This window comes from Hyperolius riggenbachi, chromosome 1 (assembly GCF_040937935.1).
Source record: "Hyperolius riggenbachi isolate aHypRig1 chromosome 1, aHypRig1.pri, whole genome shotgun sequence".
NCBI lineage: Eukaryota > Metazoa > Chordata > Amphibia > Anura > Hyperoliidae > Hyperolius > Hyperolius riggenbachi.
This window is the reverse complement of record NC_090646.1, coordinates 207,700,426-207,722,166: the sequence shown is the minus strand read 5'-3', so window position 1 is coordinate 207,722,166 and position 21,741 is coordinate 207,700,426. Positions and strand designations below refer to the sequence as shown.

Genomic DNA, 21,741 nt, shown 5'->3' with positions numbered 1-21,741 from the left:
CGGCTGCTGCTGACTTAGTGGAGGATGCTGCTGACACAGTGTCACAGCGGTGGGGGCTGCTGCTGACTTAGTGGAGGATGCTGCGGGCACAGTGTCAGTGGTGGCGGCTGCTGCTGACTTAGTGGAGGATGCTGCTGGCACAGTAGTGTCACAATGGTGGCGGCTGCTGCTGACTTAGTGGAGGATGCTGCTGACACAGTGTCACAGCGGTGGGGGCTGCTGCTGACTTAGTGGAGGATGCTGCGGGCACAGTGTCAGTGGTGGGGGCTGCTGCTGACTTAGTGGCGGATGCTGCTGGCACAGTAGTGTTACATTGGTGGCAGCTGCTGCTGACTCAGTGGAGGATGCTGCTGGCACAGTAGTGTCACAATGGTGGCGGCTGCTGCTGACTTAGTGGCGGATGCTGCTGGTACAGTAGTGTCACAGTGATGGCAGCTGCTGCTGACTTAGTGGAGGATGCTGCTGGCACAGTAGTGTCACAGTGGTGGCAGCTGCTGCTGACTTAGTGGAGGATGCTGCTGGCACAGTAGTGCCACATTGGTGGCAGCTGCTGCTGACTTAGTGGCGGATGCTGCTGGCACAGTAGTGTCACGGTGGTGGCTGCTGCTGACTTAGTGGAGGATGCTGCTGGCACAGTGTCACAGTGGTGGGGGCTGCTGCTGACTTAGTGGAGGATGCTGCTGGCACAGTAGTGTTATGTTGGTGGCAGCTGCTGCTGACTTAGTGGAGGATGCTGCTGGCACAGTAGTGTTACATTGGTGGCAGCTGCTGCTGACTTAGTGGAGGATGCTGCTGTCACAGTAGTGTCACAATGGTGGCGGCTGCTGCTGACTTAGTGGCGGATGCTGCTGGCACAGTAGTGTCACAGTGATGGCAGCTGCTGCTGACTCAGTGGAGGATGCTGCTGGCACAGTAGTGTCACAGCGGTGGGGGCTGCTGCTGAATTAGTGGAGGATGCTGCTGGCACAGTAGTGTCACAGTGGTGGCAGCTGCTGCTGACTTAGTGGAGGATGCTGCTGGCACAGTGGTGTCACAGTGGTGGCGGCTGCTGCTGACTTAGTGGAGGATGCTGCTGGCACAGTAGCGTCACAGTGGTGGCTGCTGCTGACTTAGTGGAGGATGCTGCTGTCACAGTAGTGTCACAATGGTGGCGGCTGCTGCTGACTTAGTGGAGGATGCTGCTGGTACAGTAGTGTCCCATTGGTGGGGGCTGCTGCTGACTTAGTGGGGGATGCTGCTGGCACAGTGTCACAGTGGTGGGGGCTGCTGCTGACTTAGTGGAGGATGCTGCTGGCACAGTAGTGTCATGTTGGTGGCAGCTGCTGCTGACTTAGTGGAGGATGCTGCTGGCACAGTAGTGTTACATTGGTGGCAGCTGCTGCTGACTCAGTGGAGGATGCTGCTGTCCCAGTAGTGTCACAATAGTGGCGGCTGCTGCTGACTTAGTGGCGGATGCTGCTGGCACAGTAGTGTCACAGTGATGGCAGCTGCTGACTTAGTGGAGGATGCTGCTGGCACAGTAGTGTCACATTGGTGGCAGGTGCTGCTGACTTGGTGGAGGATGCTGCTGTCACAGTAGTGTCACAATGGTGGCGGCTGCTGCTGACTTAGTTACATATAGTTACATAGTTACATAGTTATTTTGGTTGAAAAAAGACATACGTCCATCGAGTTCAACCAGTATAAAGTACAACACCAGCCTGCTCCCTCACATATCCCTGTTGATCCAGAGGAAGGCGAAAAAACCCTTACAAGGCATGGTCCAATTAGCCCCTAAAGGGAAAAATTCCTTCCCGACTCCAGATGGCAATCAGATAAAATCCCTGGATCAACATCATTAGGCATTACCTAGTAATTGTAGCCATGGATGTCTTTCAACGCAAGGAAAGCATCTAAGCCCCCTTTAAATGCAGGTATAGAGTTTGCCATAACGACTTCCTGTGGCAATGCATTCCACATCTTAATCACTCTTACTGTAAAGAACCCTTTCCTAAATAAATGGCTAAAACATTTTTCCTCCATGCGCAGATCATGTCCTCTAGTCCTTTGAGAAGGCCTAGGGACAAAAAGCTCATCCGCCAAGGTATTATATTGCCCTCTGATGTATTTATACATGTTAATTAGATCCCCTCTAAGGCGTCTTTTCTCTAGACTAAATAAACCCAGTTTATCTAACCTTTCTCGATAAGTGAGACCTTCCATCCCACGCATCAATTTTGTTGCTCGTCTCTGCACCTGCTCTAAAACTGCAATATCTTTTTTGTAATGTGGTGCCCAGAACTGAATTCCATATTCCAGATGTGGCCTTACTAGTGAGTTAAACAGGGGCAATATTATGCTAGCATCTCGAGTTTTTATTTCCCTTTTAATGCATCCCAAAATTTTGTTAGCTTTAGCTGCAGCTGCTTGGCATTGAGTACGATTATTTAACTTGTTGTCAATGAGTACTCCTAAGTCCTTCTCCAAGTTTGATGTCCCCAACTGTATCCCATTTATTTTGTATGGTGCTAGACCATTAGTACGTCCAAAATGCATGACCTTACATTTGTCAACATTGAATTTCATCTGCCATGTATGTGCCCATATAGCCATCCTATCCAGATCCTGTTGCAATATGACACTATCTTCCTGAGAGTTAATGATTCTGCACAATTTTGTATCATCTGCAAAAATAGCAACATTGCTCACTACTGCATCTACTAGGTCATTAATAAATAAATTGAAGAGCACTGGACCCAGAACAGACCCCTGTGGGACCCCACTGCTAACAGTCTCCCATTTTGAGTATGATCCATTGACCACAACTCTTTGTTTTCTGTCCATTAGCCAGTTCCCTATCCATGAACACAGACTCTTCCCCAGTCCTTGCATCCTCAACTTTTGCACCAGACTTTTGTGGGGAACAGTGTCGAAGGCCTTTGCAAAGTCCAAGTATATCACATCTACAGCATTCCCAATATCCATATTAGCATTCACTACCTCATAAAAGCTGAGCATGTTAGTCAAACAGGACCTGTCTTTAGTAAACCCATGTTGATGCTGAGAAATAAGATTATTTTCTACTATGAAGTCATGTATAGTATCTCTTAGTAACCCCTCAAATAGTTTGCATACAACTGATGTTAAACTTACAGGTCTATAATTTCCTGGATCAGATTTTTTGCCCTTCTTAAATAATGGGAAAACGTGGGCTGTACGCCAATCCACTGGGACTCTGCCAGTTGCAAGAGAGTCACAAAAGATAAGATAAAGGGGTTTATCTATAACTGAACTTAATTCCCTTAGGACCCGAGGATGCATGCCATCCGGGCCAGGTGCCTTGTCTATTTTTAATTTATTTAGTCTTGCCTTCACTTCTTCCTGCGTTAAGTATTTAATATTACAGTTAGAAGATTGAGACTCTTCCGCCTCTGTAGTTTGCAACAGTGCTGTTTCTTTTGTGAAGACAGAAGCAAAGAAAGCATTTAATAACTCTGCCTTACCTTGGTCATCCACCATTGAGTTCCCATCCTCATCCTTTAGGAGTCCTATACAGTCAACCTTTCTTTTTTTAGAGTTAATGTACTTGTAAAACTTTTTTGGGTTAGATTTGATATCCTTAGCGATTTGTTTTTCAGCTTCAATCTTTGCCTGCCTAATTTCTTTTTTACAATTTTTATTGCACTCCTTATAATTGCTTAGTGCAGCCTCTGTCCCCTCCTGTTTTAAGACCTTATAGGCATTCTTTTTCCTCTTCATTTTATCTTTAACCTTTCTATTCATCCATAGAGGCCTTTTTTTATTCCTAGACATTTTGTTTCCATATGGGATATACATACTACAGTATTGATTGAGTATAAGTTTAAAAGCTTGCCATTTCCCTTCAGTGTCTTCCCCTTGTAGTACATTATCCCAGTTCACCAAACTTAGTGCCTGCCTAATTTGAGTGAACTTTGCTTTTCTAAAGTTCATAGTTTAGGGCCCGTTTCCACTAGGGCGAATTCGCATGCGTGGCCTGCATGCGAATTCGCATAGGCAATGAAAGTGGATGGGACTGTTTCCACTTGTCATTCTTTCCGTGCGTTTTTCTGTGCAGGATTTTTCTGCACAGTAGGGCCTGCAGAATTCGCCTGCGTGAGGAATGCAGGCGAATCGCAGCCCATGTATTTAATAGGGAAAACGCGCGTGCGTTTTTTGCCGCGATTTCGCGTGCGAATTCGCATGCAAAGTAATGCAAATTGGACCAGGCAGTGACATGGTTAAATTCGCATAGACCCTGCCTATGCGAATTCGCACGCGAAATCGCGGCAAAAAACGCACGCGGAATCGCATCCGCGTGCGTTTTCGTCAGCGGTGGAATCCCGGTGATTCGCACCGCACTAGTGGAAACGGGCCCTTAGTGGTCCCGCTGCCCCGTGGCCTATCAGTCACCAGCTCAAACGTTATCATGTTGTGATCACTATTTCCCAAATGTTCTTGAACCTGCACATTTGATACATTATCTGGTCTATTAGAAATGATCAGATCCAGTAACGCATTCCCCCTAGTTGGTTCAGTTACCATTTGAGTCAAGTAATTGTCCTGTAGTGCTGCCAGAAATCTGCTGCTTTTACCAGAATGGGTAGCCTCAATACCCCAGTCTATGTCTGGAAAGTTGAAGTCGCCCATAATTATGACCTCATTTTTACCTGCAGCTTTTTCAATCTGCTGTAGTAATCGCAGTTCTGCAGCTTCATTAATAAGAGGTGGCCTGTAGCATACCCCAATAAGCAATTGGCAACTTTTATTTCCACCATGAATATTTACCCAAACGGACTCCACATCTTCGCAATCTTCCTCCATCTCATCGTTGAGGACAGCTGTAAGAGAATTCTTAACAAAGAGACAAACCCCTCCACCTTTTTTCCCTGTTCTATCCCTCCTAAACACATTGTATCCTTTTAAATTAGCTATCCAGTCATGGCTTTCATCCATCCATGTCTCGGTTATTCCCACAATGTCATAGCCTTTGTCATTCAGAATGAACTCTAGTTCGTCTATTTTATTTGCAAGGCTCCGAGCATTGGTTACCATGCACTTTGTATTTTTACCACCACATTTACCAATTTTGTTTACATGAAATTGGCTACTTGAATTTTTACCAACCTCCTTAATCTTTACACTGTCCCCACCCCCCTCTCCACCCTCCATAATGATAGGTTCCCACTGTCTTTTTACCTCATCTTGTCTATGTATTGAGACTTTATCCTCCCGCCTCCCCCCAGATCCTAGTTTAAAATCTCCTCCAACCGTTTAGCCATCTTCTCCCCCAATGCAGCTGCACCCTCCCCATTAAGGTGCAGCCCATCCCTGCTGTAGAACCTGTAGCCGACTGCAAAGTCTGCCCAGTTCTCCAGGAACCCAAACCCTTCCTTCCTACACCAATTTCTCAGCCACTTATTTAACTCCCTAAGCTCCCTCTGTCTCTCAGATGTAGCACGTGGCACTGGCAGTATTTCAGAAAACACCACCTTGGAGGTCCTTGCTTTAAGTTTATCTCCAAGTACCTGAAAATCATTTTTGAGGACCTTCCATCTCCCACTAACTTTGTCATTGGTGCCAATGTGTACCATGACAGCCGGGTGTTCCCCAGCCCCACCCAGTAATCTGTCAATTCTTTCCGCTACATGCCGAACCCGAGCACCCGGGAGGCAACAGACTGTACGGCATTCGCGGTTTCTTCGACAGATTACCCTATCTGTGCGCCTAATAATTGAATCCCCTACCACCAGTACCTGTCTAGCCTTAGCTGCACTCCTATTCCCTTTCTCGTTACAGCAGTCTGCCCCTTGGTTGCTAAGGAGCACATCCTGCTGCAGCATTGCTACTCCTGAATCATCCTCCCCAATATTACGCAAACAAGCATACTTATTAGTGAGGGACAACTCGGGACTAGCCTCCCTGCCACTTTTTCCCCTACCCCTTCTAACTGTGACCCAACTAGCGGCTGCCTCTGCTTCTTGGTCCGGCTGTACTCCACCCTCCTCATCTTCAACGGTTCCATCCAGTGTCTGGATCGTGAGATCCAAGCTCTTCTCCATGTTGTGTATGCTTCTCAGTGTTGCGAGATGCTTATTTAGCTCTGCGACTTCCGCCTCTAACTGAGCAACACGCACACACCCAGGGCAACAGTAAACACCCTCAATCCGCTGATCAAGGCATGCATACATGTTGCAGGATGTACACTGTACAGCATAGTCCAACATGATGACTTTTGTGTGGGGAAAAATTATTTAAAGTAAACTGTGGTGGTAAAAGATGAAATGGGAGAGTGAGTGTAGCTGGGGAGGAGGAAAGGGAGATGAAGTGAAGTTGGGGAGTGAGTGAAGAGGGGGGGGGGGGGGAGGGGAGGAGGGGGAGGAGGAGGGGCGGGAGGGGTGGAGTGAGTGAAGTTGGGGTGGAGTCCTCAAAATTTAAAGACTACACCACAACGTGCCTAGCACATTCTAACCAATGCAAAAAAACCACAATATTGATTGAAGTTTTTTTTTTTTTTTTTTTTGTCCTTACCTACTTCCTCTCACCACTCTCTTTGTGCCTGTGTTGTAACGCCTGTTTTTAACGCCTATGCCACACTTGTGTCGCAGTCACTTAGTGAGCAAGCCTCAGACTGAGCAAGCTCAGTACTGAGTCCTGAAGCTGACCAAATACCTCCTGTTGCAGCTAGTCCCTCCCCCTAGCCAATTGCCTGCTGCAAAACAAACTAGAGGGAAAAGAAAAAAAAAATTGTACTTTTAAAAACTGACACTTGCTGTTTAATATCAGATGAACCACACAGACAATCCACCAGATATTGCAGCAGCAAAAAACAATATACAAACAGCAATGTAATATAATTAGTGCTCACAATTCCCAGCAGTGAAGTGAAGCAGCCCACCACCAAGTGGCGGATGCTGCTGGCACAGTAGTGTCACAGTGATGACAGCTGCTGCTGACTCAGTGGAGGATGCTGCTGGCACAGTAGTATCACAGCGGTGGGGGCTGCTGCTGACTTAGTGGAGGATGCTGCTGGTACAGTAGTGTCATAATGGTGGCGGCTGCTGCTGACTTAGTGGAGGATGCTGCTGGCACAGTGTCACAGTGGTGGGGGCTGCTGCTGCTGACTTAGTGGAGGATGCTGCTGGCACAGTAGTGTCACAGTGGTGGGGGCTGCTGCTGACTAAGTGGAGGATGCTGCTGGCACAGTAGTGTCACATTGGTGGCGACTGCTGCTGACTTAGTGGAGGATGCTGCTGGCACAGTAGTGTCACAATGGTGGCAGCTGCTGCTGACTTAGTGGAGGATGCTGCTGTCACAGTAGTGTCACAATGGTGGCGACTGCTGCTGACTTAGTGGAGGATGCTGCTGGCACAGTAGTGTCACAGTGGTGGCGGCAGCTGCTGACTTAGTGGAGGATGCTGCTGGCACAGTAGTGTCACAGTGGTGGCGGCTGCTGCTGACTTAGTGGAGGATGCTGCTGGCACAGTAGTGTCACATTGGTGGCAGCTGCTGCTGACTTAGTGGAGGATGCTGCTGGCACAGTAGTGTCACAGTGATGACAGCTGCTGCTGACTTAGTGGAGGATGCTGCTGGCACAGTAGTGTCACAGTGATGGCAGCTGCTGACTTAGTGGAGGATGCTGCTGGCACAGTAGTGTCACAATGGTGGCGGCTGCTGCTGACTTAGTGGAAGATGCTGCTGGCACAGTAGTGTCACAGTGGTGGCGACTGCTGCTGACTTAGTGGAGGATGCTGCTGGCACAGTAGTGTCACAGTGATGGCGACTGCTGACTTAGTGGAGGATGCTGCTGGCACAGTAGTGTCACAATGGTGGCGGCTGCTGCTGACTTAGTGGCAGATGCAGCTGGCACAGACAGTAGTGTCACAGTGATGACAGCTGCTGCTGACTCAGTGGAGGATGCTGCTGGCACAGTAGTATCACAGCGGTGGGGGCTGCTGCTGACTTAGTGGAGGATGCTGCTGGCACAGTGTCACAGTGGTGGGGGCTGCTGCTGCTGACTTAGTGGAGGATGCTGCTGGCAGAGTAGTGTCACAGTGGTGGGGGCTGCTGCTGACTAAGTGGAGGATGCTGCTGGCACAGTAGTGTCACAGTGGTGGCAGCTGCTGCTGACTTAGTGGAGGATGCTGCTGGCACAGTAGTGTCACAGTGATGCCAGCTGCTGACTTAGTGGAGGATGCTGCTGGCACAGTAGTGTCACAGTGATGGCAGCTGCTGACTTAGTGGAGGATGCTGCTGGCACAGTAGTGTCACAGTGATGGCAGCTGCTGACTTAGTGGAGGATGCTGCTGGCACAGTAGTGTCACAATGGTGGCGGCTGCTGCTGACTTAGTAGAAGATGCTGCTGGCACAGTAGTGTCACAGTGGTGGCGACTGCTGCTGACTTAGTGGAGGATGCTGCTGGCACAGTAGTGTCACAGTGATGGCAGCTGCTGACTTAGTGGAGGATGCTGCTGGCACAGTAGTGTCACATTGGTGGCAGCTGCTGCTGACTTGGTGGAGGATGCTGCTGTCACAGTAGTGTCACAATGGTGGCGGCTGCTGCTGACTTAGTGGCGGATGCTGCTGGCACAGTAGTATCACAGCGGTGGGGGCTGCTGCTGACTTAGTGGAGGATGCTGCTGGTACAGTAGTGTCATAATGGTGGCGGCTGCTGCTGACTTAGTGGAGTATGCTGCTGGCACAGTGTCACAGTGGTGGGGGCTGCTGCTGCTGACTTAGTGGAGGATGCTGCTGGCACAGTAGTGTCACATTGGTGGCGACTGCTGCTGACTTAGTGGAGGATGCTGCTGGCACAGTAGTGTCACGTTGGTGGCTGCTGCTGACTTAGTGGAGGATGCTGCTGGTACAGTAGTGTCATAATGGTGGCAGCTGCTGCTGACTTAGTGGAGGATGATGCTGTCACAGTAGTGTCACAATGGTGGCGGCTGCTGCTGACTTAGTGGCGGATGCTGCTGGCAAAGTAGTGTCACAGTGATGACAGCTGCTGCTGACTCAGTGGAGGAGGATGCTGGCACAGTAGTGTCACAGCGGTGGGGGCTGCTGCTGACTCAGTGGAGGATGCTGCTGGCACAGTAGTGTCACAGTGGTGGCGGCTGCTGCTGACTTAGTGGAGGATGCTGCTGGCACAGTAGTGTCACAGTGGTGGCGGCTGCTGCTGACTTAGTGGAGGATGCTGCTGGCACAGTAGTGTCACAGTGATGGCAGCTGCTGACTTAGTGGAGGATGCTGCTGGCACAGTAGTGTCACAGTGATGGCAGCTGCTGACTTAGTGGAGGATGCTGCTGGCACAGTAGTGTCACAATGGTGGCGGCTGCTGCTGACTTAGTGGAAGATGCTGCTGGCACAGTAGTGTCACAGTGGTGGCGACTGCTGCTGACTTAGTGGAGGATGCTGCTGGCACAGTAGTGTCACAGTGATGGCAGCGGCTGACTTAGTGGAGGATGCTGCTGGCACAGTAGTGTCACAGTGATGGCAGCTGCTGACTTAGTGGAGGATGCTGCTGGCACAGTAGTGTCACAATGGTGGCGGCTGCTGCTGACTTAGTGGAAGATGCTGCTGGCACAGTAGTGTCACATTGGTGGCAGCTGCTGCTGACTTAGTGGAGGATGCTGCTGGCACAGCAGTGTCACATTGGTGGCAGCTGCTGACTTGGTGTATATGTGCTACGTGGCACAATGAAAGGAGTGGCAAATATCAGGAACTGGTAGCCACAAGCAAAAAGGGGGAAATCTTTGCAAATATCCATTAGTTAATAAAATTAAAATTAAAGAAAACCTGAACTGAACATTAAAAGTCAAAATAAGCATACACACGTCATACTTACCTTCCATGTAGTCTACTTCTCAGTGTCTTTCTCCTGTCCCGCGTCCTGTTTTTTCACTGTGATCAAGGGAATTTTCTGTCCTCCATTTTGAAAATGGCCATTACCCATAACAGCTTTGTGGTCAGCACACAGTTAAACTGTAACATCGCCCACTTGAGCCATAGGGAAACATAGACATTACCTGGTACATCAGTTTTCCTCTCAGCTATAACTGACAGCAACTGATATTTTACTGACAGCAACTGATATATTTCAGATCTGACAAAATATTGTCAGAACTGGAAGGGATTATTGTCAGAAGAAAATGGTGAGCTTCTGAGAGGAACTGATGGCAAGGTAACTATGTAATGTTCATTTGAAGTTACCTCATGTGTTTATTTTAAATATTTTTACTCAGTACAGGTTCTCCTTAAGTTAGTAAAATAAAGTACCTTGACTATTCAATATACAGTAATCACTGTTCTAAAGCAAACACAAAAATGAACGCCTTAAAGATAACCTGAACTGAAAATAAAAAGTCAAAATAACCATACACAGGTCATATTTACCTCCTGTAGTCTACTCCTCAATCTCTTTCTCCTCTCTTGTGTCCCATTTGTGCACTGTGATCAATGGATTTTTCCATCCTCCATTTTAAAAATGGCCATTACCCCATTATAGCTTCCTGGTTAGCACACTGTTAAACTGTAAAAACACCCACTTGAGCCATAGAAAACATGGACATTACCTTGCACACTCAGTTGTAACTGACAGCTGCTGATGTATAACTGACAGCAACTGGTGGATTTCAGTTCTGACAAAATATTGTCAGAACTGCAAGGGGTCACTGTAAGAAGAAAATTGTGAGCCTCTCAGAGGAACTGACGGTGAGGTTAGTATGTAATATTAATTTACAGCTACATTATGTGTTTATTTTAAATAATTTTCCTCGCTTCAGGTTCCATTTAAAGTAGCAACTCCAGATAACTGACCAAGAACTCAGTAGCTGTTCTGATGATATGAGCACAGAGAACATGAGCATAAAAGCATCAACCAAATATACCTGTATCGAATGATATACATTAACAGCCTAAACCAGTGTAATAGTCATCCTACTTACTTTTCATTCTCTTTTACAATGCTTTCTAGCTTTAATCTCATCTCACCCATCTGTGCCTATAAGAAAAGAGGAAAAAATATAACAAAAAAAATGCTGGAAAGATAACAGATATTAATAGTGTTGGAATCTAGGTTTTTTAATTTGTAAACTTGGCTTATGCCATACAGGTCATTCTCAACAAATTAGGATATTGTGATAAAGTTCATTATTTTCTGTAATGTACTGATAAACATTAGACTTTCATATATTTTAGATTCATTACACAAAACTGAAGTAGTTCAAGCCTTGTATTGTTTTAATATTGATGATTTTGGCATACAGCTCATGAAAACCCAAAATTCCTATCTCAAAAAATTAGCATATTTCATCCGACCAATAAAAGATAAGTGTTTTTAAAACAAAAAAAGTCAACCTGCAAATAATTATGTTCAGTTATGCACTCAATACTTGGTCGGGAATCCTTTTGCAGAAATGACTGCTTCAATGCGGCGTGGCATGGAGGCCATCAGCCTGTGGCACTGCTCAGGTGTTATGGAGGCCCAGGATGCTTCAATAGCGGCCTTAAGCTCATCCAGAGTGTTGGGTCTTGCGTCTCTCAACTTTCTCTTCACAATATCCCACAGATTCTCTATGGGGTTCAGGTCAGGAGAGTTGGCAGGCCAAATGAGCACAGTAATACCATGGTCAGTAAGCCATTTACCAGTGGTTTTGGCACTGTGAGCAGGTGCCAGGTCGTGCTGAAAAATGAAATCTTCATCTCCATAAAGCTTTTCAGCAGATGGAAGCATGAAGTGCTCCAAAATCTCCTGATAGCTAGCTGCATTGACCCTGCCCTTGATAAAACACAGTGGACAAACACCAGCAGCTGATATGGCACCCCAGACCATCACTGACTGTGGGTACTCGACACTGGACTTAAGGCATTTTGGCATTTTCCTCTCCCCAGTCTTCCTCCAGACTCTGGCACCATGATTTCCGAATAACATGCAAAAGTTGCTTTCATCCGAAAAAAGTACTTTGGACCACTTAGCAACAGTCCAGTGCTGCTTCTCTGTAGCCCAGGTCAGGCGCTTCTGCCTCTGTTACTGGTTCAAAAGTGGCTTGACCTGGGGAATGCGGCACCTGTAGCGCATTTCCTGCACACGCCTGTACAGGGTGGCTCTGGATGTTTCTACTCCAGACTCAGTCCACTACTTCCGCAGGTCCCCCAAGGTCTGGAATCGGTCCTTCTCCACAATCTTCCTCAGGGTCCGGTCACCTCTTCTTGTTGTGCAGCATTTTCTGCAACACTTTTTTCTTCCCACTGAGGTGCCTTGATACAGCACTCTGGGAACAGCCTATTCGTTCAGAAATTTCTTTCTGTGTCTTACCCTCTTGCTTGATGGTGTCAATGATGGCCTTCTGGACAGCAGTAAGGTCGGCAGTCTTACCCATGATTGCGGTTTTGAGTAATGAACCAGGCTGGAAGTTTTTAAAAGCCTCAGGAATCTTTTGCAGGTGTTTAGAGGGAAGCAGGAGATTTGGGCGCATGAGACAAGTGGACAAAAAGGGCGCCCTATTCACTCCCATTATAAATATCGTTTAATGGGCGCCGAACAGGGAAAAAAGGGTGCCGGAGATTATTTTATAACTGTGCTTGTGATGATTTACGTTTAGAAAATGCACCCGTGACGAATAACGTTTATAAAAATACTAAACATATTTATCCTATTTAATTAAAACATTATTTAACATTTTAACCCTTACTGTTTGTAAAACATTATTATTCACAAAATAAAGCGATCAGTACCTAGGGGGTCTTAGGTTTAGGCACCCCCAGGGGGGTTCTTAGGTTTAGGCACCCCCAGGGGGGTTCTTAGGTTTAGGCACCCCCAGGGGGGTTCTTAGGTTTAGGCACCACCAGGGGGTCTTAGGTTTAGGCACCACCAGGGGGTCTAGGGGTTAGGGATAGGTACAGGGAGGGTTCTGTGTGAGAGTAGGGTTAGGTATAGTTTTAGTACAATTTTAATAATACTAATCAACAGTTATTATGAATGTACTTATATTAATATCAATGTTATAAACAATATTTTCACATTTTATTATAATAAACGATAAATCAAGATTATTCATAACAATATATAATTATAATGTTTAAACAAATATTACTGTTTTTTTTAACAAACGTAATTATAAGTTTCAGTTTAGAAACAGGGAAGATTAACGTTTTAAGAATTGCCAATTTCATACACATTATTTAATGATTTATAAATTGTTAAAACACTATTTGTAAACGAAATTCTACACAATATTTTTTATAAACGATAATACTGCTTATCGTTTACACCACACGCCCTTTTTTCCCCGACGCCCTTTTTTGATGTACGCGTTTAGAGTTAGAGTTAATTAGTTGATTCAGATGATTAGGTTAATAGCTCATTTAGAGAACCTTTTCATGATATGCTAATTTTTTGAGATAGGAATTTTGGGTTTTCATGAGCTGTATGCCAAAATCATCAATATTAAAACAATAAAAGGCTTGAACCACTTCAGTTGTGTGTAATGAATCTAAAATATATGAAAGTCTAATGTTTATCAGTACATTACAGAAAATAATGAACTTTATCACAATATGCTAATTTTTTAAGAAGGACCTGTGCACTGCAGTGCAGCGCCGAAGCTAGTGGAGAGGGAGTCACATGAAGCACTTCCCCGAGACCCTCTCCACTAGCATTGGTGCTGAACTGTGGTGTACAGCGTGAGCCAGGTTTACGAATGAAGGAACCTAGATTCAAACACCAACACTAGATATGAGAGAAAAATCTGCTTTCAAGTCAATAACATATCTGTATATCTTTTACTAATGGTTTAAAAAAAAAAAAAAAGTCATAAAAATCAGTGCTCATCAACTTTTAAAGGGCAATAAAGATAAAGAATAGAGTGTGTGAGTGTGTGAGTGTGTGTGTGTGTGAGTGTGTGCTGCTGCCTCTGGTGCTTATCCCAGCCTTAGTAAGTGGCACTGCAAAATAGGCTGCACCCAATTTACATCACATTGCCTCATGCTTCATCACTCTCACTGACAACTGGATAGTGTAATGCTTAAAGTGAACCCGAGGTGAGAGGGATATGGAGGCTGCCATATTTATTTCCTATTAACCTCCTTGGCAGTAATCCCGAGCTAGGGTCGGGGCGGAAAACCTCGGCTAAGAGCGGTAATCCCGTATTCTGCTCGGGGTAGCCGCCAGAGGCTGTGTGCAGCAGGCATTTCTACATACCTCCCAGGGGATCCCAACATCAGCCGCCATTCTTCTTACTCTCCTCAGGGGCTCTGCTTCCTACTGGTGAGATTGCTAGCTGTCGTCATGACGACAGCTGGCAATTTCACTTAGAGTTGAAGCGTCACCCGGAGGATTGAGGCATAACTGCAGCGCTGGAGCCAAGGTGGTGAATGATTGTTAAACTGCTGCAAATCTCCCTGGCAGCATGATTTTTTCCAGGTTTTAGGGTCTGACCCTAAAATCCGGAAAGAATCATACCGCCAAGGGGGTTAAACAATACCAGTTGCCTGGCAGACCTGCTGATCTATTTGGCAGCAGTAGTGAACTGAATTACACCAGAAACAAGCATGCAGCTAATCTTGTCAGTTCTGACAATATTGTCAGAAACCCCTGACCTGCTGCATGCTTGTTCAGGGGCTATGATTGAAAGTATTAGAGGCAGAGGACCAGCAGGGCTGCCAGGCAACTGGTATTGCTTAAAAGGAAATAAATATGGCAGCTTCCACATTATTCTCACCTCGGGTTCCCTTCAAGGGCTCTCTGCCTCTGACACAGGAGACTTGGGTTTGACTCTATTCAGTAAGGAGACCTTGGGCAAGACTCCCTAGCCTACTGCCTACTGAACGCTCCCTAGTGGCTGCAGCTCTGGCACTTGGAGTCTGCCAGGAGAAAAGCATGATATAAATGTTCACCCCCCTCCTTGTTCGAACTGCCGTTTATTTTCTTTGCACAGCCTATAGTAAACGATGACAAATATACATAGACAACGTCAAACCTGAACTGCGGAAGGTGCTGCGGTGGTTGAGGGAGGGTGACCAGGAACAAATGGGACGACCCATCTGTCCCTGGTCACCCTCCCTCAACCACCGCAGCACCTTCCGCAGTTCAGGTTTGACGTTGTCTATGTACATTTGTCATCATTGTTTACTATAGGCTGTGCAAAGAAAATAAACGGCAGTTCGAACAAGGAGGCGGGTGCACAGTGTCTTTCCTTCACATGTGCTAAATGTTTGTTGTGCCCTGCACTGACCCCGCTTGCTGCACGCCTCCTGCATTGGACTGTGAGCCAATGTGAAGGTCCTCGCTCAAGAGTGGTGGAGGTTACTAGTAAGCACACACACGAGAGGTGCTTTCTGAGTGGAGCCCTCAATCCCCCTAGAGTAAACATTTGAGTGCCGGACTACGTTTGCCTACTACAGTGTACCAGTGATATAAATGTTATTTGTCTTGTTTTGTCTACTGCCCACAGCATAGATATAATGGATGTACCCGAACGTGTCTTAACCAGTTGCCGCCCACGTCACGCTGATGGGCGTGGCCACGGCGGCAGCCCCAGGACCGCCTAACGCCGATTGGCGTAAAGTCCTGGGGCTGTGTTTTGCAGGAGATCGTGCGCAGGCTGCGCGCGCATCTCCTGCTTGGGGGGGCGGAGCTCCGCCCCGCCTTCAGTCTCCGAGCGGCTGTTGCCGCTCGAGAGACTGTTAGACGTCTATTTACATTGTGCAGCGCTGCGATCAGCAGTAGCGCTGCACTGGGGACAGCCGTGTGACACCGCTGTCCCCCTGGGGGAGAAGAGAGCGATGGGCTCTCATAGGCAGAAGCCTATGACAGCCGATAGCAGTAATTGGCTGTGTGCTGTGTTGTGCGGCCCTGCAGCTTGGCCTTAAAGCTGCAGTGGCCAATTTTACTAAAAATGGCCTGGTCACTAAGGGGGGGTTTAGCCCTGCAGTCCTCAAGAGGTTAAGCTATGTACATATTTTTAATTTCTGCCACCAGACTCTATATTTCCTGATTATTTAACCACTTTCTCCTCCTGGACGTAGAGCTACGTCCAGGAGGCCATGTGCGCTCCCGCGGCCGATTGCGCGCGTGCACGAGGCTGCGGATCGTTAGCCCAGGAATCAATGAATCTGGCCACGGTGCCCGATCACTGATTCCTCTCCCCCGCAGAAAAAGCGACAGCTTCTCTCGGAAGCCTTACTTTTTCTGCCTCCTGCGTCCCCCTAAGCGTACATGTTACGCTTAGAGTGACGTCATGTAAACAAACCTAAGGTTGCTATCTTGTGGCCAAAAAGTAAAACTACATCTACATTAAAAAAATAAAATAAAACATATTTACATTAAAAAAAAAATTACTATTTACATCCCACCCTCCCAAAAATACCCAAATAAAATGTTTAATAATAATAATAATAATAAACAACATTACAATAAAATAAAAAAAAAACAAATATTTACCTAAGGGTCTAAACTTTTTAAATATCTATGTAAAGATGAAATATTTCTATTTTTATTTTTATTTTTATTAAAGGCTTATAAATAGTGATGGATGCAAAACGGAAAAAATGCACTTTTATTTCCAAATAAAATATTGTCGCCATACATTGTGATAGGGACATAATTTAAACAGTGTAATAACCGGGACAAATGAGCAAATACAATACGTGGGTTTTAATTATCGAGGCATGTATTTTAAAACTATAATGGCCGAAAACTGAGAAATAATGAATTTTTTCTTTTCTTTTTTTTCTTATTCTTACTGTTAAAATGCATTTACAGTAAGGTAGCTCTTAGCAAAATGTACCACCCAAAGAAAGTCTGGTTGGTGGCAGAAAAAAAAAAGATGTAGATTAGTTCATTGTGATAAGTAGTGATAAAGTTATAGGCTAATGAATGGGAGGTGAACATTGCTCGGATGCATAAAGTGAAAACGACTGAGGGCTGAAGTGGTTAAGGCACGGGTGTCAAAATCTAGTCCTCGAGGGCCATGTCTGTGCTAATGCCAGGATGGACTAAGAAACAGAGAAATGTGTGCTTGATAAATCACATCTTTCCTTATTCAGTCCAATCAATTAATTTGAGCCGTGCCAAAAATATGTAATTTGTAGGCATCCAGTTGTGAGATCTACAATAATATTAGGCTAGGATCTTCTGCCTTGACTGATTACTGCCACTGTCATTGAGGGACAACTGTACTGAAGTCAAATACCCCCGGCCAGATGGATCGGGGATCTCCACAAACAAACAATTGTTCCCCGATCCATCTGGCCTAATCTGCAATCATCATTTACAGAAAAAAACGATAGCGGAAACTGCCAGTGGAGTATACGGGGATATTAACAATCGCTCGTTAAGTGATCCGACATGACGGTCGTTCAATGGGAACAATAATCGTGGGCAGTCACGTCATTAAAACAATTAAAAAAATGTATTTTTTTTAAAGCGGACCTGAACTCTTGCGCAGGCCAGAAGGAAAACAGAGAAATGCACCCTGTATTTATTTAGAGAGTTTAGACTGTCTAATTACCCCACATCTGTGACTAATGACAAGTTGTAATTTGATCCCTCAGTTGTTTCAGCTGACTGCCATGGCAGAACAGCTAATTGGTAAGCACAGGATGATAACAATATGTCTGCTTCCATGAAAACAGGAAATAGACACATTGCAGATTTATTGCAGGATTTGTATCAGTTGTAACAAAGAAATGTTTTTCTTTAACGGTTATTATGCTGTTGCGTATCTTTTAGAGCAGAGAGGAAGTTCAGGTCCACTTTAAATGATGTTATATGATATCGTGAAAACAATGGTTTGTTGCAAAAAAATTGACACAAAAATTGCGGCGTCGGTATGGACCTTTACTCAAATTGTGCTGGGCAAAGTAAGTGTAAAGTGTGTATGTAACTAACTGTTTTAGGACTATTTGCATTGCCAATCTGTTCCAAGTTATTAGAAGCTCAACATAGCACCAAGAATTGATACAAGGCACAGAGTAGGGAAAAAAAAAAACCAAAACATTGCAAACCAGCTAGTTAGCAACCAACTAAGTGCTAAACATGGCCTTACAATTCAATGCACACACAATAACAAATGTATTTTTTATAAGTTTCCAAATATCTGTGAATGCAATAAAATTCATATGAAAAAAAAAAAAAAAAAAAAAGGACTGATTAACATCTGAAGTTACAATAAAAAAAAAAGAAAAAAAAAAGCAAGGTTAGGGTAATTAAATTCTGCTACCTTATCGAGAAAGCAACAACAGGAAATACCTGATTAAACCGGAGAAGCTCACTCATTTCTTCACCGTGTTTGTCAAATTCTCCAATTAGGAAATCCACATGTCTACAAAAAGAAAATTTGCATGTAGCGGTTATATCCAGTAGATCCATTACATTTCTGAGAACAATGGGACTAATACGGTGCTAGTTTAATTGTATGAGCCTAACTCATCGTAACTTGTGTCACTGCAAATCTAATAGTAGCTCTCTGGCATCATAAGCTTTGTTAGCTGATGTACTTTACACCAAAACTTTAGCTAAGGCTCTGTTCCCACTAAGCAGAAGCGCTCTGTCCATTTTGCATCGTCCACTCCACCCCAAAGAGATCGCTGTTCCGCTGTCCCACCGATGATCGCCACCACTTGGTCTCTCTCTGTACCCAGCCAGGAGGCCAGCAGGAGCATGGGGATCTCAATAGGCTGCATTAGATCAATTCTCTTTAGCAACAGGGAGAATTTTCATTGGTCCACCATAAAACAATGAGAATTCTGTTTCTGTTCCGTTGCTGAGGATTTCCATAGGTCTTTTTCAGCCCAATGGAGAGCCCCATGATTCTTCCCTGTGCACTGCAAACAGTGGCGGCGGTATGTGTAGCCTAGGGCAAATGCGTTTCCCCCATAGGCTATATGGGGAACGCATCTGCCTGCCCGGGATTATCGCGGACTGCACAGAAGTGGAATCTGCTTACTGCAACTGATCCCGCGGAGTGATCCCACGATCAGGCTGATTGGTTCCTCCCTGTCCTCCGCCTGGATCCTCTGCTATGGGTCACAGCAATTCAGCCAGTAGGGGCATAGTGTGCATGCTTGGGATTGGCCGCGCCCGCATCACGTTCCTATTGCCGGGAAAGTACTGTGCAGATGCAGAACGCTCCTGGCTACGGGAGTGCACGGCCGGACTGCGCTGGCTGACGGAATTACTGGGACCCATAGTGGAGGATCCAGGCGGTGGAGGAGGGAGGCGAGGGACCGATCAGCCTAAAGGGGGCTGGAGGAAGCCCCAGGTATGTATATATTTCTTCTTTTAAAGTCATCTCAGGTACCCCTTGAACTATTCCAGTTGCCTGGTAGTCCGGTTGACGTCTTTGGCTGCAGTGGTGTCTGAATTACACACCTAAAACAAGCAGTTGGCTAATCCAGTCAGAAACATCTGATCGGCAAGCTTGTTCAGCATCTACAGTATAGGTAAAAGTATTAGAGACAAAGGCTCAGCACGCAGCACAAGGAATTCACAAGAACATCGCAAAGCGCCACACTGTGTCTATGCAATTTTATGTGTTACCATAGATTACAACCCAAATGCAAGCGCAGGAAACCTGCAACATGCGGTGCATTTAGGTTAAGACCACAGTGTGCCAGAATCGCCACAGTGGCAACAGGGCACCGAGATTACATGGTGCCCCTTTGTTGTTAGAAGTGTGTGTAAATAGAGTCCCATCCAATTTTCGGATAGGAACACTGTCAGTGAAAAGATCTTTAAATGAGATCTACCTACACTCATTGAAGTGACCACAATAGAAATCCATAGTTTAAGAAAAGAACATTAACGTTACTACTAGACTCCAAGGTTTATCAGAATATACCAATATCTGCCAGATCAGTCTGCCAGCAGGGGGCCTTGGTGACAGGCAAGATAGAAGACTTCCAAAACAATCTTCTGTAATTCTGGGTGATAGTTTAAGAACAATCATAGTACACACATGATGACTGAATCTCTGCCAAGCAGCATATTCTGTACTGTGTAGTGTGAAGGGAAGATGATTAGCAATAGTGTAGTTCTCCCTGGGAGGTGAAGCAAGAACTACAATAGCATTCAGCTGAGGATTTTCCCAATTAACGCATTGCTGAATGGGTGCAAACATATACACATAGCAGACAGCCTCCCAAAATAAGCATGACCAATTGTTTTGGGGTTTGAAAATCTACCACATCTCCTCCCACTCATTTATTAGTTGATTCCGACTCTTCGTGGCCATGTGTACTTTTGCATGGCAGACGAGTCTGCCAATCACTGCTTATTTAACCTATTGCATAGGCATGTTCATAGCTTCACATATGCAGTCTATCCATCTTAGCCTCTGCCATCCTCTTCTTCATTTGCCCTCAATTTTTCCAAGCATCAAAGATTTCTCCGAAGAATCTGGTCTTCTCATTATGTAACCAATATATTTGAGTTCTAATACCAATATCAACGCTTTTAAAGACAACTAACGCAAGAGCGATATGGAGACTGCCATATTTATTTCCTTTTAAACAATGCTGCCTGGCAGTCTGCTGATGTAGATGGCTTCAGCAGTGTCTGAATAACACCAGAAACAGGCATGCAGCCAATCTTGTCAGATTTGGCAATAATGCCAGAAACACCTGATCTGCATATGCTTGCTCAGGGTGTATGGCTAAAAGTATTAGAGGCAGAGGATCAGCAGGATAACCAGCTAACTGGTATTGCTTAAAAGGAAATAAATATGGCAGCTTGCATATCCCTCTAGTTACAGTTGTCCTTTAAGTATTGACTTGATAGATCTTGGCAGTCTAGGGAATTCTTAGTAGCTTTCTCCACACTCACAATTCAAAAGCATCAATTTTTCCACGCAAGACCCTATTTACCACATGTAAGTAGCCTTATTCCCCATTTAGAAATCCTGTAGGTAGTTTGTCTTTCGCCATTACATTAGTACTCACCTCCTCTCCATGAAGCCAGATGCTGCAGTTTCACTGTCTCTCAAATCATGAGTCTAATGAAACAAAGAAAAAAAAGAAAGCCACCTATAAAGTAGATATGGTAAAGAGTACACATGCATTTGACTATAGCTTTAAAAAATAAAAAGTAAAGTGTACAGAAAAACATTTATAAAGTACCAACAGTAGGCAGCAACAGGCGGTCAACGAGATGTCACCCATTCCAGCTTGCCACGCAGATTTTATACAAATTGTATGTCGTTTTGAACCGGTCAATCATAACGAACAGGAAGTGCCTTTGATTGGTCTTCGCTTCCTATGAACCATCACTATACAATGGTAACATAGAAAACTTGGAACATAGAAAAAGAGAACCCGATCTGCAATCTTACATTGGGGGGACCACACCTTCATGTGTGTCGATTTCTATGGAAAAAAAATCTAACTTCTATGACTACATTAGACTGAAGAAGTGGTCATGAGCTTCGGTCGTAAGGTGGTTGGAATTTACAGTATCAGCAGCTTTAAATACAACAGTAGGAGCTTTTTTGTTTGTTTAAATAAAGTTAATGCTAACCATTCCCAATAAAGTTTTAACATGTGAAAATGAATTGCAATGCATTGTACACTGTAGTAGTGTTATAGGAGAACTCCAACCAGCTGTAAAAAAAATCCTTTGATCTAGTAATGATAATGCTTTTAGCATGTGGATGGAAACTGTGCCCAGAAGAAACTCATGCTAAAATGAGGACAAGATTGACATTCTGTGCAGATTGTGTCCTGAATCAACTTTTGTGCAGATTGTGTCCT

General features: G+C 45.2%; 1 protein-coding gene across 1 annotated transcript in view; it reads right to left on the bottom strand.

The window, feature by feature from the left end:
• The window catches only part of SCLT1 (sodium channel and clathrin linker 1), a 281,942-nt gene that overhangs the window by 198,554 nt on the left and 61,647 nt on the right, over positions 1 to 21,741 (bottom strand). Inside the window, exons 4-6 of the mRNA XM_068279885.1 lie at positions 20,935 to 20,987; positions 18,245 to 18,317; positions 10,941 to 10,996 (exon numbers count right to left, since the gene is read on the bottom strand). Of these exons, the coding sequence (XP_068135986.1) occupies positions 10,941 to 10,996; positions 18,245 to 18,317; positions 20,935 to 20,987 (182 nt within the window). The remainder of the gene's footprint in view (positions 1 to 10,940; positions 10,997 to 18,244; positions 18,318 to 20,934; positions 20,988 to 21,741) is intronic.